This window comes from Carassius carassius, chromosome 23, assembly GCF_963082965.1.
Source record: "Carassius carassius chromosome 23, fCarCar2.1, whole genome shotgun sequence".
Classification (NCBI taxonomy): Eukaryota; Metazoa; Chordata; class Actinopteri; order Cypriniformes; family Cyprinidae; genus Carassius; species Carassius carassius.
The window spans coordinates 32,442,341-32,458,025 of NC_081777.1; the positions used below are offsets into that span (position 1 = coordinate 32,442,341).

Consider the following 15,685-nt stretch of genomic DNA (forward strand, 5'->3'; position numbering starts at 1 on the left):
GATACTTGAAACAGTTATCTGATTAAATAAGGCCTAATACTGGTTATATCAAGAAAGTAGAAGAATTCATTAAACAGAGTTTATGAACTAGTTAAAAGTGGCTTGAACATTTGTGTAAAGAATTATTTTTAGTGTCACGATTCTGCCGTTGTTGTTGTTAGCGATCAGCGACTCACCGAGCTGCAGGTGAACGATGGCTGCGGTTTTATCGGCCGTCAGCGCCCAGAGCTTCAGCTCCTCCACACACTCCACATGCTGCAGCTTCAGCAGATCAGCTCTGATTCCAGACACATCCACGTGACGGGGAACACCTGCAACACACAAACACTCCGTCACTGTTCCAGACTCACATTACACTCCGAGAGACAGACAGACAGACAGAGAGACAGAGACGGAGAGATGGACAGACAGACAGAGACGGACGAATGAACAGACAGACAGAGAGACAGAGACGGAGAGATGGACAGACAGACAGAGAGACAGAGACGGAGAGATGGACAGACAGACAGAGAGACAGAGACGGAGAGATGGACAGACAGATAGACAAATGGACGAAAAGACTGACCAACAGAAAGACAGAGCGAGGGACAGACAGAGAGAGATGGACAGATGGATGAAAAGACAGACAGAGACGGAGAGACAGACAAATGGACGGACAGACCAACAGAGATGGACAGACAGACGTAGAGATGAACAGACAGACAGATGGACAGAGACAGACAGACAGATTGAGAGGTGGACAGACAGATGGACAAATGGACAGAGAGACGGACGAACAGAGAGACTGAAAGACAGACAGAGAGAGGGACAGACAGAAAGACGGACAGACGGATGAACAGACAGAGACGTAGAGATGGACAGACAGACAAATGGACAGAGAGACTGACGAACAGAGAGAGTGACGGACAGAGACGGACAGACAGACAGATGGACAAATGTACAGACAGACAGACAGACGGTATGAACAGACAGAGATGGAGAGATGGACAGACAGAGACGGACAGACAGACGTAGAGATGGACAGAGACAGACAGAGACGGACAGATTGAGAGGTGGACAGACAGATGGACAAATGGACAGAGAGACTGACAAACAGAGAGACTGAGAGATAGACAAAGAGATGGACAGACAGAGAGACGGACAGATGGATGAACAGACAGACAGAGACGGAGAGATGGACAGACATACAAATGGAAGGACAGACAGACTGAGAGTCAGACAGACAGACAGACGGATGAACAGACAGAGAGACAGACAGACAGACCTAGAGATGGACAGACAGACAGATGGACAGAGACAGACAGACAAATGGAGAGATGAACAGACAGATGGACAAATTGACAGACAGACAGACAGACAGACAGACGGACAGACATACAGATGGACAAATGGACAAACAGACAGATGGACAGACAGACTGAGAGATGGACAGACAGACAGACAGACAGACGGACAGACATACAGATGGACAAATGGACAGACAGACAGATGGACAGACAGACTGAGAGATGGACAGACAGACAGACGGAGAGATGGACAGACAGACAGACAGACAGACAGACAGATGGACAGACAGACAGACAGACAGACAGATGGAGAGACAGACATACAGATGGACAGACAGATGAACAAATTGACAGACAGACAGACTGAGAGATGGACAGACAGATTGAGAGATGGATAGACAGACAGATGGAGAGACGGATGGACAAATGGACAGAGAGAGATGGACAGACAGACTCCGAGATGGAGAGACGGACAGACAGGTGTCTCACCCTCCAGTAGAATGATGCCGGTGTCTCTGATGATCTGGAATGTGCTGAACAGTACCAGTATGGAGAACAGGTATGTACAAATGGGATCGGCCAGCTTATACTCCGGCTGACACACACACACACACACACACACACAGTGTTATTATCATCATAAACTCAGTTCAGACATGTGACACAGACAGAACAAGATCAGCAGGTCGTACCTTAAACCTGACGATGTACGCAGCGATAAGAACACCGACGCTCTGAACCAGATCCCCCAGAGCGTGGATGAAGGCCGCTCGCACCGCCAGACTGCCATGACCCCGCTGACCCTGAGCCTGACCCCGCCCCGGTGACCTGTGACCGTGAGAGTGGGTGTGGCCATGAGAGTGGGCGTGGCCATGAGAATGAATATGACCGGACTGATTGAGGAGGAAGCCCATCCTACACACACACACACACACACATTCATGAAACACAGCAGCGACTCCTGAGGAGTGAACGATGAGCAGCTCCTGCGGACTTTAAACACGAACTAAAGCGCTTTATGAGCCATAACCATAAAGTCACATGAATTGAAAAGATAGCAGAGCATCAGATGAGCAGGAGATATATCCATCAGGACACTTCAGAACCATCCTTGATAAGTTCTCAATATCTAGTCATCTTGTTCTATCATTTATGGAAGGCTGTGTTTGTGTAACTTGCAAAGATGCTGTTAAGTCTAAACGTTATATTTGTTCACAGGCACTTTTCCAACCTTGCATCCACATTCAAGACCCTAAACAAGACAAATTCACAAAAGAAATAAATGGTTTAACTTTTTAATTTTCTGACCACAACACAACAGGATTTTGAGTTTTATCAGACAAAATAACAGCAGCACTTCACAGTTCAAACTGTGAGATCGAAACAAAATGTAAAGCATCAGAAAATAAAGCAGCCTCTTTTCAAACTTTACTAGTTTGGAAAGAGACTGAAAAAGAACCTGCACATCAACAAATCCTAATCAAGTAAGTAATTACTGGACATTTTGGCACAAAAAGAACCTTGTATATCATACTGTTCTTGCGTTCTTTCTTCCCCTACTTTCATTTAGTCATTTCTGTGTCTACAGGCTTCTTCAGATACTTTGACAAGCTGTAAACTGATTCAACCATAAAGAGGAATGTGTGTGTGCGTGTGTGTGTGAGTGAGTGAGTGAGTGTGTGTGTGTGTGTGTGTGTGAGTGAGTGTGTGTATGTGTGTGCGTGTGTGTGTGCGTGAGTGTGTGTATGTGTGTGCGTGTGTGTGTTTGAGTGTGTGTGTGTGTTTGAGTGTGTGTGTATGTGTGCGTGTGCGTGTGTGTGTTTGAGTGTGTGTGTGTGTGTGTGTGTGTGTTTGAGTGTGTGTGTTTGAGTGTGTGCGTTTGAGTGTGTGTATGTGTGTGTGTGTGTGTGTGTGTGTGTGTGTGTGTGCGTGTGTGTGTGTTTGAGTGTGTGTATGTGTGTGTGTGTGTGTGTGTGTGTGAGTGTGTGTGTGCGTGTGTGTGTTTGAGTGTGTGTATGTGTGTGTGTGTGTGTGTGTGTGTGTGTGTGTGAGTGTGTGTGTGCGTGTGTGTGTTTGAGTGTGTGTATGTGTGTGTATGTGTGTGTGTGTGTGTGAGTGTGTGTGTGTGTGTGTGTGTTTGAGTGTGTGTATGTGTGTGTGTGTTTGAGTGTGTGTGTGTGTCTGTGCGTGTGTTTGAGTGTGTGTATGTGTGTTTGAGTGTGTGTGAGTGTGTGTGTGTGTGTGTGTGTGTTTGAGTGTGTGTATGTGTGTGTGTGTGTGTGCGTGTGTGTGTTTGAGTGTGTGTATGTGTGTGTGTGTGTGTTTGAGTGTGTGTGTGTGTGACTCACAGCAGGTTGACAGCGACGCCCACCGCGGCTGTGATCAGCATCACGTCTCCGTCGATGGTGAAGTCCTGATGGACGGTCCTCAGCACAGCTTCGTTCAGCAGCACACCGGTCAGGATGTAGATCAGCAGCACACTGATGCCGGCGGACAGAACCTCTGGAGACACACAGAGACACCGGTGAGACGTCACACCACCACAGAGACACGACGAGACGAGACACTTACCGAGTCTGTGGAGGCCGAAGGTGAATCTGTAGGTGGGAGGTTTGGCCGAGAGCCAGAGAGCCAGCAGTGACACCACGATCCCGATGAGGTCGGTCAGCATGTGCAGCGCATCCGTCATGATGGCCAGACTGTTGGCCATGTATCCCCCTGAAAGACAGAGAGCTCCAGTGTTGAGCCAGTAATAATATTCCTCTGTGCAGTAACTAGTCGTGATTACTAATGAGATTTCAGTAATAATGTTACAGTTACCATCCATAAAACAGATTGTAACTTAGTTACTTTGATGTCTTAACACCAACTGACTTGAAGTCCAACAATCCAATAACTCCTAGGTTTATTTTCAAATGAATGCATGAAGTCACCAGAGCAACAGGGAAGTGTGTTAAAGCTAAAATCAGGGGATGGAAATATTGACATTGATTTTGTAAGAAGAAAAGATGATCTGAACACTGATGTGGCATTACTTGCCTCTGGCGTTACATGACTTACCTTCATCACTTTGATCCTGATTTAAATTGTATCAGCAAAAATCCCCAAAATTGGAATAAATTACGAATAAAGCACCATTTCCATCCAGTGAGTTGAAGATAACAAAACTGATTAACTTGCGCTAAACATTGAAGAAAAGTTTAATTTGCTGCAGTATAGTATAATATTTTTAGTATTCAATAAATCACAAGCTTTAGAGCGCGCAGACCAAACAAGGCCATATTGTCTTATTTTCGGAGCCAGTGATTTAGGAACGCAGTTCTGGGAGTAAATTATAACGAAGCACTTTGACGAGAGTTTCCACTAGTTTGTTCTGTTTGTCGGTCCAGTTTTATGCCGTCTCATCGCAAAGTCACGTGTATGTTTTGATGCGCATTAAGGAATTTATTCGGTAAAAGTGTTTCCATCACAGTTTATGCACCGGTTTTCTTACCGGGTAAGAAATGTATTCTACTTAGATGAGCACATACATTTTTATGTGCATTTTTAGAATTTATTCGCATCTTGGCATTTCCATGCAGCGCAATTTCTATCCCAAAATGTGCATAAAAATAGGTGGATGGAAACATAGCTCTAGCTAGATCGTCTCCATAACAGATTTGTACAAAACTTTAGCACTTTATTATATATGTTTATATTCTCGAAAAGTATTGCCAAATGACGGTATATCCATTAACCGATGTTTTGCAAAAAAAAAAAAACATTTGCACTGCAGTTTTGCGAATTATTCTTTTTTGAATTGCCTGAAAAACCAGCTCATGTGAGCATAAAAACCTTTTTTGCAATATATGGGCGTTTTTGCAAAACTGACGCATATCCAGTAGTTGTTTTTTTAATTTGCGCGATTTGAAGGGTTATGGAAACTAGAGACACAACCGAGTGACTGATGCGCTGCTCACCTATCAGCTCGCCCACCATGAACAGGAAGTAGAGCAGTGCGGCGAAGCCCAGCTTCCTCATCACCCTCCTGCGCTTGTCGCGCTCTCTGTTCCTGTGGCACCCGTCACAGGGGTCAGGGGTCACGCCGGGGCTCCCCAGACTGGACGAGGAGCCCAGCAGCGAGTCGTCGTCGTCTGCCAGCAGAGTGCTGACCGCTGCACCGTTGCGTGAAGTCACAGGAATCTCGTCCGCTTCTCCGGACACCACCACCTTCAGCTGGCTGAACCTGGGCATCTCATCGTCCTCCAGATCGTCGGAGAAGTCGAAGGCGGCTGCGTCGCTCAGGTGCCAGTTGTCCGTCGGCCGCCGGAACGCTGACCTCATGCGGTCCATCAGCCCTGGGCCAGACATCTCTGAGGAACTCTAGTGACCCCACAACATCAACACTCCAGGTTACCTGAAACACAGCGGCACACACCTGTCTCGGTCACGTGACACAGCTCCCCCGACTGATGGTCGCTAGTCGCGCTGATGCGGATGTGGTCGCTCTGTCATTCGCGCGAGCGGCTAACGGTCAGTCCGTTCAGTTCACACTGAAAACTCAACCAAAATACGCACTACAGTTTATGAATAAACGAGCACCAACCTTCGGAGACTCTTCCGTTCGCTGGTTCCGTCCATAGCGGTGTGTTCAGGCGGATCTCGGAGTGTGTGTATGAGTCTGTGTGTGGAGAGAGAGTGTTAAACGGTAGCGTGTCCACTCTGCGCTCGTCCCAAATCTGCCGCACTTCCGCCTGACGGACGTTAGAACATCACGTTCTTTAACAAAATTAACATATAACTATAGTTTATAAATCTAACTATTATTTATATATTATATTATATTATATTATATTATATTATATTATATTATATTATATTATATTATATTATATTGTTGTTACGACTTCGGCATATCAGCAACTCTTGCACATATGCAAATATTACATATTAATGTACCTTTTAATAGTATATTCTTTATTTCTTTATTATGGTTCTTGCTGTTTAATTAATTAAAACGGTATAAATGTATAACACACACATATATATATATATATATATATATATATATATATATATATATATATATATATATATATATATATATATATATATAAATCTGAAACTTATTTTATTTCAGCTAGTTTTTGAGGCAACATTTCGAATTAACTAACGGTATTTAAATAATTAAAACTAAAACCAAAGAAAATTATTTAAATCCCGCTAGTTAATGCGAAATTTTGCCTCGGGTATATATATATACCCTAACCCAAATTAATAACAACAAAATAACTAACACTAAAATTAAAATATAATAAAATATAATTTAAAATATTAACAAAAACTATAATAGTATCTCAATGATACTAAAATAAATATGCTGGAGGCTTCATTTAACAAGAAGAAATTTGTTGTGGATGCAAGAAAACTTAAAAGCATGGTTTTATTATTATATTATATTATATTATATTATATTATATTATATTATATTATATTATATTATATTATATTATATTATATTATATTATATTATATTATATTATATTATATTATATTATATTATATTATATTATATTATATTATATTATATTATATTAGTATATTACCGCATGTACAGTTCTCTCTCCACCTTCAATACCACGACTTAGGTGCCCTTGAGCAAGGCATCGAACCCCCAACTGCTCCCCGGGTGCTGCAGCATAAATGGCTGCCCACTGCTCCGGGTGTGTGTTCACAGTGTGTGTGTGTGTGTGTTCACTGCTCTGTGTGTGTGCATTTCGGATGGGTTAAATGCAGAGCACAAATTCTGAGTATGGGTCACCATACTTGGCTGAATGTCACTTCACTTTCACTTTATATTACGTGTGCTGTATGTACAGTCGTTTGTCCAATCAGAGGCGTCGCTCGGCGGCACGTGACCCGCGGCGGAAGCGCGCTCGGAGTGTCATTGCGTCGTGCTTCTTTTGCTGTCTATGGTTGTGCTCGAGTCACATGAGCGCTGTTCACGTGATGTTTGTGGAAACAGTTCCACATTGATCAGATTCACCAGACGCTTATAAAGAACACTCAGAACCTGAACGCGTTTTTGAGTCAGGAGGAAGAGGAGGAGGAGACAGGTGAGCAGAAACAGGAGATGGACCTCTGCCTCAATATATTTATTAATAAAAACACGCCTTTATGCTTTTGTTGACTGAATTAGGCCTTTAATTACAAGACGAATAGTTTGTGAGCTTTACAAATGATTTACCCTATTTTATATTATTATATTTAACTGTTGCCTGATTCAGTAATATATATGTATATGTATGAATGAATTAGAATTTTGCTTATTTATTTACTTGTATTAGTTTATGAGCTTTAAAAAGTATTTATGTTATTTTTCATTTGTATTTATATATATATATGTGTGTGTGTGTGTGTGTGTGTGTGTGTGTGTGTGTGTGTGTGTGTGTGTGTGGATGAACAGATGGTCGAGTGTCTACAGATGGGTTTCTCTCTCATTATCTGCCGGAGCTGATGTATGTCTGACACTACATCCCATAATGCAATGTGCTCGACTCCACCTTCCATTTCCTGTGTGACAGGAAGTCTGTGATTTTTGACACTAATGTTTGGGGTCACATTGGGTTTGTTTTATGAAACGCGAGCAGAGTTAAGTTCTGCATTCAGTAAATGAGCTTCATTATTTGATCGGAATACTGTAATAATCTCTTCTTTTCTCTTCCAGATAAAACCAGGAGATTCTGCTGGATACACTGGATCAGGAAGTGGTGAAGCTCCTCGAGTGCAACGCCACGATCGATCTGAGCATGCTGGTGTGTTTCACGGTAAAACCATCATCAGACTCACAGCCGATGTGCTTCAGTTCACAGAGGCCAAAGATTATCACAGCAAACTGGTGAACATCCGCAGAGAAATGATCGCTCTGCATGACAAGACGAGCAGAATGAAGGTTTGATCTACACTCATCATATATCATCCTGCGTCAGTCAGGTTTGACATTTCACACTGAAAGGAGTTCAACAGAAGCTTAAAACATACTGGAACTTTTAGAAATTTACACTCGAAGATTAAAATATCCTCACTCTCAGTTCATCTGAGATTAAAATGAGTTTGTTTCTTCATCAGGTTTGTAGAAATGTAGCATTATATCACTGCAGTGAATGGGTTTCACTGCATGCTGGATGTGTTTCATCTTTTGTCTTCTCCAGATGTTCACTGATGGACTGGAGTGCTGTGGATTATTGGGATGTTTTTATCAGCTGTTTGGACTCTCATTCTGACGGCACCCATTCACTGCAGTGATTGAGTGGATGTTGGTGTTTGTGTAGAAGCGAGCGCTGAAGCTGCAGCAGCACAAGCAGAAGGATGATCTGGAGCGCGAGCAGCAGAGAGAGCGAGCGAGAGAGAGAGAGAGCAGGAGCAAGAGAGACATCTCATCGCCAATCAGAGACACGGCTCCGCCCACTGCGCTGAGACTCCACCCCTGACGTCTGTAAAACAGTCAGAGACACACTCAGATGTTTGTCACATTCACGCATGCACAGGGTGCTTCTCAATTCATATTTGTGCATCCTCGTTTCCTTTCCTCGCTTCCTTTCCTCGTGTCTTAGCTCCACCCTTTCAGGATGCGAGGGAAGGACGCAAGGAAAAGACGTGAGGATGGAGGACTTGAATCAAGTGAAATGATTTATCCTCGCTCCCTTCAGCGTTACTTCAAAGTGTCATCAGCTGTAATTAAAGGGATCTGCCCTTATGTTGTTAAAGTTTGTTAATTAAGACATTCATAATAAATATTAATAAAGCAAGATGCCCTGTTTGAAATATATGACATGCATGGTTTATTTGAAGTGAAAAGGTAAAATATAAATAAAAATTGTTACAACAGATGTGAAGGGGGAGGAGAATTTATACGTGCGTCACGTTAAGTCGATAAAATACTTCCGCATAGGATACACCTGTGTATCCTCGCTCATCTCTCCTCATGAAGCCTCCTCCCTCCTCGATCCTCGTCTCCTCGTGGTGCAATTAGAGAATTGAGATGTCCTTCAAGATGGCTGAGCTCGATCGGTTTCCGGGTCATAGGATGGAGGACGGAGGAGCGAGGAGACGAGTAGGGATATTGAGAAGCACCCACAGTGACTCTTGGAGGAAATCTTCATCTTCATCATCATCACATGCATTTCTTTCCAGATTAATAATAAGAATAATAAATGAGTAAAACTCTAATGAAGGTGTTTGTGTCATCATATTTTTTACATGTGAAAGAAAATCAGCTAAAACTCTTAGTGACTTCCTCTAAACTTTATTAAATTTTTTGTGTATATTTATTACTTTATAGGTATATTACTTTACATGAAGCTCTTTTAATATAAACAAATGTGATAAAACCATAACACTTACAGTAAACATTTGTTAATATTAGTTCATGTTAATTTGCATTAAACTATATTTTTATTTGCATTTAATATTAGTGAATGTTAGTTTCAATATACTGTTAAAGTTATATTTGAAGAGTTTATTTTTAAAAACACTTTTTTTTATTAACTTTGTTTTTAATTTTAAAAAAAAATGTTTTTAATGTTCTCATGTTTTTATTGTCTTTGTTTACTTATTTAACCCAGCTGCAGTTTGTGATTATTGTTTTCTCCTTTTCGACTGTGTGTAGTCCAGATGGGGTCCTCAGTGATGTGAACGGCGAGGAGCCTGAAGCTGCTGACCAGTCGATGGTGATGAGGGAGTGCTCATTGTCCCTCTCCTGAAATCCACCCGCAGCTCCGTGGTCTTCTCAATGTTTAGAGAGAGGTTGTTATTGTGGCACCAGGTAGTCACCTCTTCTCTGTGATCAGGCCTACACCCTTGTGAATTTGATGATGACGTTGGAGCTATGCATGGCTAAACAGACGTGTGTGTACAGGGAGAACAGCAGAGGACTGAGAACACAGCCCTGTGGGGCTCCAGTGTTGAGGGTCAGCGGGGAGATGTTGCTGCCACTTCTGACCACCTTCTGTCTGTCAGGAAGTCCAGGATCCAGCTCCACAGAGAACTCTTCAGACCCAGAGCCCAGAGTTTGACCACAAGCTTAGACGACTCTATGGTACTAATCACTGTGCTGTACTCAAACAATATTCTCTCATGTTCCTCTTGTCGAGATGGAGCGCTCTGTGTGGGGGTGGAGTGGCAGTGAGAAGGCAGGGTGTTTGTAGCAAGGAGTTTGTAGAAGGGTGTTTGTAGAAGGGTGTTTGTAGCAGGGAGTTTGTTGAAGGGTATTTGTGGCAGGGTGTTTTTAGAAGGGAGTTTGTAGAAGGGTGTTTGTGGCAGGGTGTTTTTAGAAGGGTGTTTGTAGCAGGGATTTTGTTGAAGGGTGTTTGTGGCAGGGTGTTTTTAGAAGGGTGTTTGTGGCAGGGTGTTTGCGGCAGGGTGTTTGAGGCAGGGTGTTTGCAGAAGGGAGTTTGTGGCAGGGTGTTTGTGGCAGGGTGTTTGCGGCAGGGTGTTTGAGGCAGGGTGTTTGTGGCAGGGTGTTTGTGGCAGGGTGTTTGTGGCAGGGTGTTTGTGGCAGGGTGTTTGCGGCAGGGTGTTTGAGGCAGGGTGTTTTTAGAAGGGTGTTTGTGGCAGGGTGTTTGTGGCAGGGTGTTTGCGGCAGGGTGTTTGAGGCAGGGTGTTTGCAGAAGGGAGTTTGTTGAAGGGAGATTGTATCGGAGTTTGTTGAAGGGAATTTGTTGAAGGGAGTTTGTATCGGAGTTTGTTGAAGGGTGTTTGCAGCAGGGAGTTTGTTGAAGGGAGTTTGTATCGGAGTTTGTATCGGAGTTTGTTGAAGGGTGTTTGCAGCAGGGAGTTTGTTGAAGGGAGTTTGTTGAAGGGAGTTTGTTGAAGGGTGTTTGTTGAAGGGTGTTTGTTGAAGGGTGTTTGTTGAAGGGAGTTTGTATCGGAGTTTGTTGAAGGGAGTTTGTTGAAGGGTGTTTGCAGCAGGGAGTTTGTTGAAGGGAGTTTGTTGAAGGGAGTTTGCGGCAGGGAGTTTGCAGCAGGGAGTTTGCAGCAGGGAGTTTGTTGAAGGGTTGTGTTTGTTGATAGGGGTGTTTGTATCAGGGAGTTTGTTGAAGGGGAGTTTGTAGCAGGGATTTTGTTGAAGGGTGTTTGTAGCAGGGAGTTTGTTGATAGGGGGTGTTTGTATCAGGGAGTTTGTGACAGGGTGTTTGTGGCAGGGAGTTTGTTGATAGGGGGTGTTTGTATCAGGGTGTTTGTGGCAGGGTGTTTGTTGAAGGGTGTTTGTGGCAGGGAGTTTGTTGAAGGGTGTTTGTGGCAGGGAGTTTGTTGAAGGGTGTTTGTAGCAGGGATTTTGTTGAAGGGTGTTTGTAGCAGGGTGTTTGCGATCCTTGTAGTCTGTGATGTTGTAGAGTCCTTGTCACAAGTAGTTGGAAGTGGTGAACGGTGCTTTAAATTGACTTAAAAATAAAATTGCTAGTTACTTGTTTTTAATGCTAATCATGCTAGAAACATGTTAGTTACTTATTAATCATGCTAGTAGCATGCTAAACATGTTAGCAAATGATGCTAGTTAATTGACTATCATGCTAGCAACATGCTAGTTATTTGTTAATCATGCTAGCAACATCTTAGTCGCATTTTAATCATGCTAGCAACATGCTAGTTGTTAATCATGCTAACAACTAGTTAGTAGCATTTTAATCATGCTAGCAACATGCTAGTTACATGTTAATCACGCTAGCAGTATGCTAGTTAAATGTTAATCATGCTAGCAAAACATGTTATTTGCTAATTATGCTAGCAAAACATGCTAGTAGCATGTTAATCATGCTAGCAACAAGCTAATCATGCTAGCAACATATTATCAACATCTATAATCTGTCTAAATTTTCAAACTTCAGTCTTTTACAACTGCTTTGAACATTCAGGCTAGGCTTTCTCGAACCAACCTAAAGTTAGGGTTAGGGTTGTCTTGACAAACTTTTTATCTAGTTTATTTTATTTTACTTTATTTACAGTGTTTTTGCTGACAGTTTATTTTCCCACATTTGTACAAAAAAAAAGTAACCATTATTATCACCACTGGAATAATTGTAATTAGAATGAGTGTTTCTGTTAGGGTTAGGGTCTGCAATGCTTCAGTTTGAGCTCTGGACTCTAGGTGGCAGCAGAGCATCATGGGATTGATCCTGTGTTTCATCAGTGGGTGGTTCTGTGTGGAAAGCATTAACAGAAATGTTCCAGAAGTGGCAAGGCTGTGTCATGTGTGTGTTTGGTTAAGCGCAGGCGTGTGTTAATGAGCACAGACACAGACAGGCCTGGTTTCCGGCGGTGTGAGGCTGACGCGCGGCCGTCTACATTTAGCTGTTTGGGCCTGAAGGAGAAAAACAAGCCCACGGCTCCAGAACCACAGATGCTGAGCACATGTGGAGGTCTGTCTGCTCGGCTGCGGTCAGCAGGTCAGCTGTGGTTCGCTGCCGTTATATAACGAGTGGTAATTGCTCTGGAATTGGGTGGAACAGCAGGAGTTTGTGTATTAGACACCGAACCCAAATATAGACTCCAGCTAGTTTCTGCTCGACCAAAGAAACATCTGCTGGCTGAAAGAAAGCCTTCAAACCACAACCAAAACATCACAGTCACTACAGAAACGACCTCTGACCTCTACAAGACTAGGCTGACCCATGACTTCATTTTCTAAATCTCTCTTCTTTCTACTGTCCTCATGCATTACATTCGTGCATATTTGCATTGCATTGATGTCACCTCGTATGCTGTGACTGGTTGATTGGTGCAATGCCTGCATGCTATTGGTCAAACTACTCTTTTAGTCATTACATCAGCAAAACAAAGCCAAAACCTGGATATTTGAGGCGTTTTAGTCATGGCTGGAAGAATACTGTTGTACAGAATTTACATTCGCACGTATGCATTTGGCAGATGTTTCTAAGAAATGCAACTTGAAGACAAACATTGGATCAGCTCTAACCTGGGAATCTAGCCCATGACCTTATGTTTGAACGCTATAATGTTATGAATGATTATTATAATGATTATTATATTCATGAATCATTACATTTATATTTACATGTATGCATTTAGCACACACTTTTATCCAAAGCGACTTACAATGCATTGAAGCTATACATTTTTTAAATTTATTTTTTATCAGTTATCATCATTTTTTATTTATTTTATGTGTCATGATATTTACTTGGTATTCCAAGGCAGGGTTATTATAGTTAACTAAAACTAAAAGAAAAAAAAATTACTTGAAATAAATAGAAGTAAATACTGAAGTAAATTTTTTTTTAATTAAAAGTAAATAAAAAATTTTTTAAATTACCTAATAAACATTTTATTTACCTTGACTACAAGTCAAATAACTAGAACTGAAATAAAAATTAATTAAAATTATAGATATATTTAAAAAAAAATGACTAAAACTTTAAAATTACAATACACAAACAAAAGTTCTAATTCTATGAGGCACAATTAAACAAATGCACATGTTCTGCACTGAAAAATGCAGCGGTTTCACTGAAAAGTAAATGTAGAAATGTGGGTTTGATGTGGAAACAGCAGAAACATTACAGCAACATTTGATTAAAGCAGAAAACCAAAGCGTGCTATTACCAGCTCCAGAGAACCAGAGACAGACAGATGTGATAGTGTATGTTGAGGAGGTTTCTGCTGGATTTATTGTCTTAACTCTGGAGCTGGAGGGTTTATTTGTCAGACTGTCTCTTCATTCTGCGCTTGAAAACCTCAGGAAAGGGAATGTTTATGTTTATCATGTTTCACCAGCTCTCTGTTTAGCAGACCTGATGTACTGTACAAGATTAAAAACAAGACAGACCTCAACACACATGAACTACTTTATATCTGAACTCTTGTGTCACATGAGGAATGCTTTAATTAAATATGCACTGATTTACATACATTTGCAGAGAATTCAGAATTTGTCATCATATCAGAGTAAAAGTTTTTTCTCTTTTAATCACTCCAGAAATCAGGAAATACTGTCAACAGACAGAAAGCAAACAAACACGTTTTCATGTTTTTCATTCTGTGTGCAGTTCTTGGATTTGTGTGTAAAGTTAGGGTTCTAAAAGGCTAAAAATATAACTGCAGGAAATTTATTATGAACATAAATATAAAAATGTATTTGTAGTATACTTAGCATGAAAGGTTTTTCAAATTCATTTTATTTATTTTTCACTAGGGTAGTCATTAAACAATATAATGTAAAGCCATCATTTTCAGTATTATAGGCAAAGGTTTTACCTTCATTTATCCACTTCAGCTCATAATTATGTTTCATTTATGCATTAATTTTCCTGACAAATATAAATTAGTAAGTGTTCATATATAATGCATAATAAAAGTAGTTTTAATGCATTAAATATGAACATCATAATGCATTGTTTGATTTATGAATATTTGTAGCAACAGTTATACTTAGTTCAGTACCTTTCGAAAGTATAATACATTAAAACAATACAAACATGCTCTAAAATATTAAAAAAGCATTTTAACTTTGGTTAGTTATTTATGAAAAGATATAATGTGTTACTATGTACATTATGAATGCCGTTATAATGCATTATACAAAAATGACCTACATTATATTTCTGTGTACCGCCGTAAATAAAGCGTAGTGTGAATGTGGTCAGTGGGTTTGGTGTTCTCGCTCTATTTTAGGTTATAAACCGCACATTCCTCAGACACTCATCTCAGCGGCTTCACGATGACCTTGACCTCAGACTCCATCCACGGGTCACACACAGGTCAAGTCTAGTAATAGTCTCAGATGATCTGAGGAACCGTTAATAACAGCACATGTTCAGTTCTGTGTGAACTCTTTAAGATCACAGGCCTGAAGCTGCGGTGTGAAGATCATCTTGAAGGAGATGTTCTCCTGAGGTTAATCAGCACCTCACAGAGTAATGGAAGACGTCCGAGGCGTGAGATAACAGCAGCTATCAGTCTGCGGGTGACGCAGGACTGTATTTAGTTGTGAGCGTCTGAGAGGATGTGTTCAAGAAAAGAAATATGACGGAAACCATAATGACAGGTCTGCTCTCGCTGACCCACATAAACACAGACACAGCCTCCGAATGTGCAGTAAACAGAGAACGTGATCCTAGCTTCTGCTTCCGACTCACTGTGTATGTAATAAATACTAGCATCTGCCAAAGAGTGCTTGATGAGGGCTGGAAATCATCTGCTCTGGCATACAGTCCAGAGAGAATGTGTAGACTGAACTGCTTATTAGATTGTATGGTGTATTTTGATTCTTTAATGATGCATCTGGTATACATTTGCATTTATTATAGAATGAAGAGCAGATGAAAATCTGCACCGAAGAAACAGAGGTTTGAAACAACTTTAATTTTAGCAGGAATGAACCCTCAGAAACAACAAACACTGTG

General features: G+C 41.4%; 1 protein-coding gene across 1 annotated transcript in view; it reads right to left on the reverse strand.

Moving 5' to 3' along the window:
• Positions 1 to 6,022, reverse strand: part of slc30a4 (solute carrier family 30 member 4) — a 6,675-nt gene extending 653 nt beyond the window's left edge. The window contains exons 1-7 of the mRNA XM_059507014.1: positions 5,872 to 6,022; positions 5,246 to 5,682; positions 3,858 to 4,004; positions 3,635 to 3,788; positions 1,979 to 2,201; positions 1,776 to 1,881; positions 177 to 311 (exon numbers count right to left, since the gene is read on the reverse strand). Coding sequence (XP_059362997.1) covers positions 177 to 311; positions 1,776 to 1,881; positions 1,979 to 2,201; positions 3,635 to 3,788; positions 3,858 to 4,004; positions 5,246 to 5,636 — 1,156 coding nt within the window. The 5' untranslated portion in view covers positions 5,637 to 5,682; positions 5,872 to 6,022. The remainder of the gene's footprint in view (positions 1 to 176; positions 312 to 1,775; positions 1,882 to 1,978; positions 2,202 to 3,634; positions 3,789 to 3,857; positions 4,005 to 5,245; positions 5,683 to 5,871) is intronic.
• Positions 6,023 to 15,685: the final 9,663 nt, after the last annotated feature.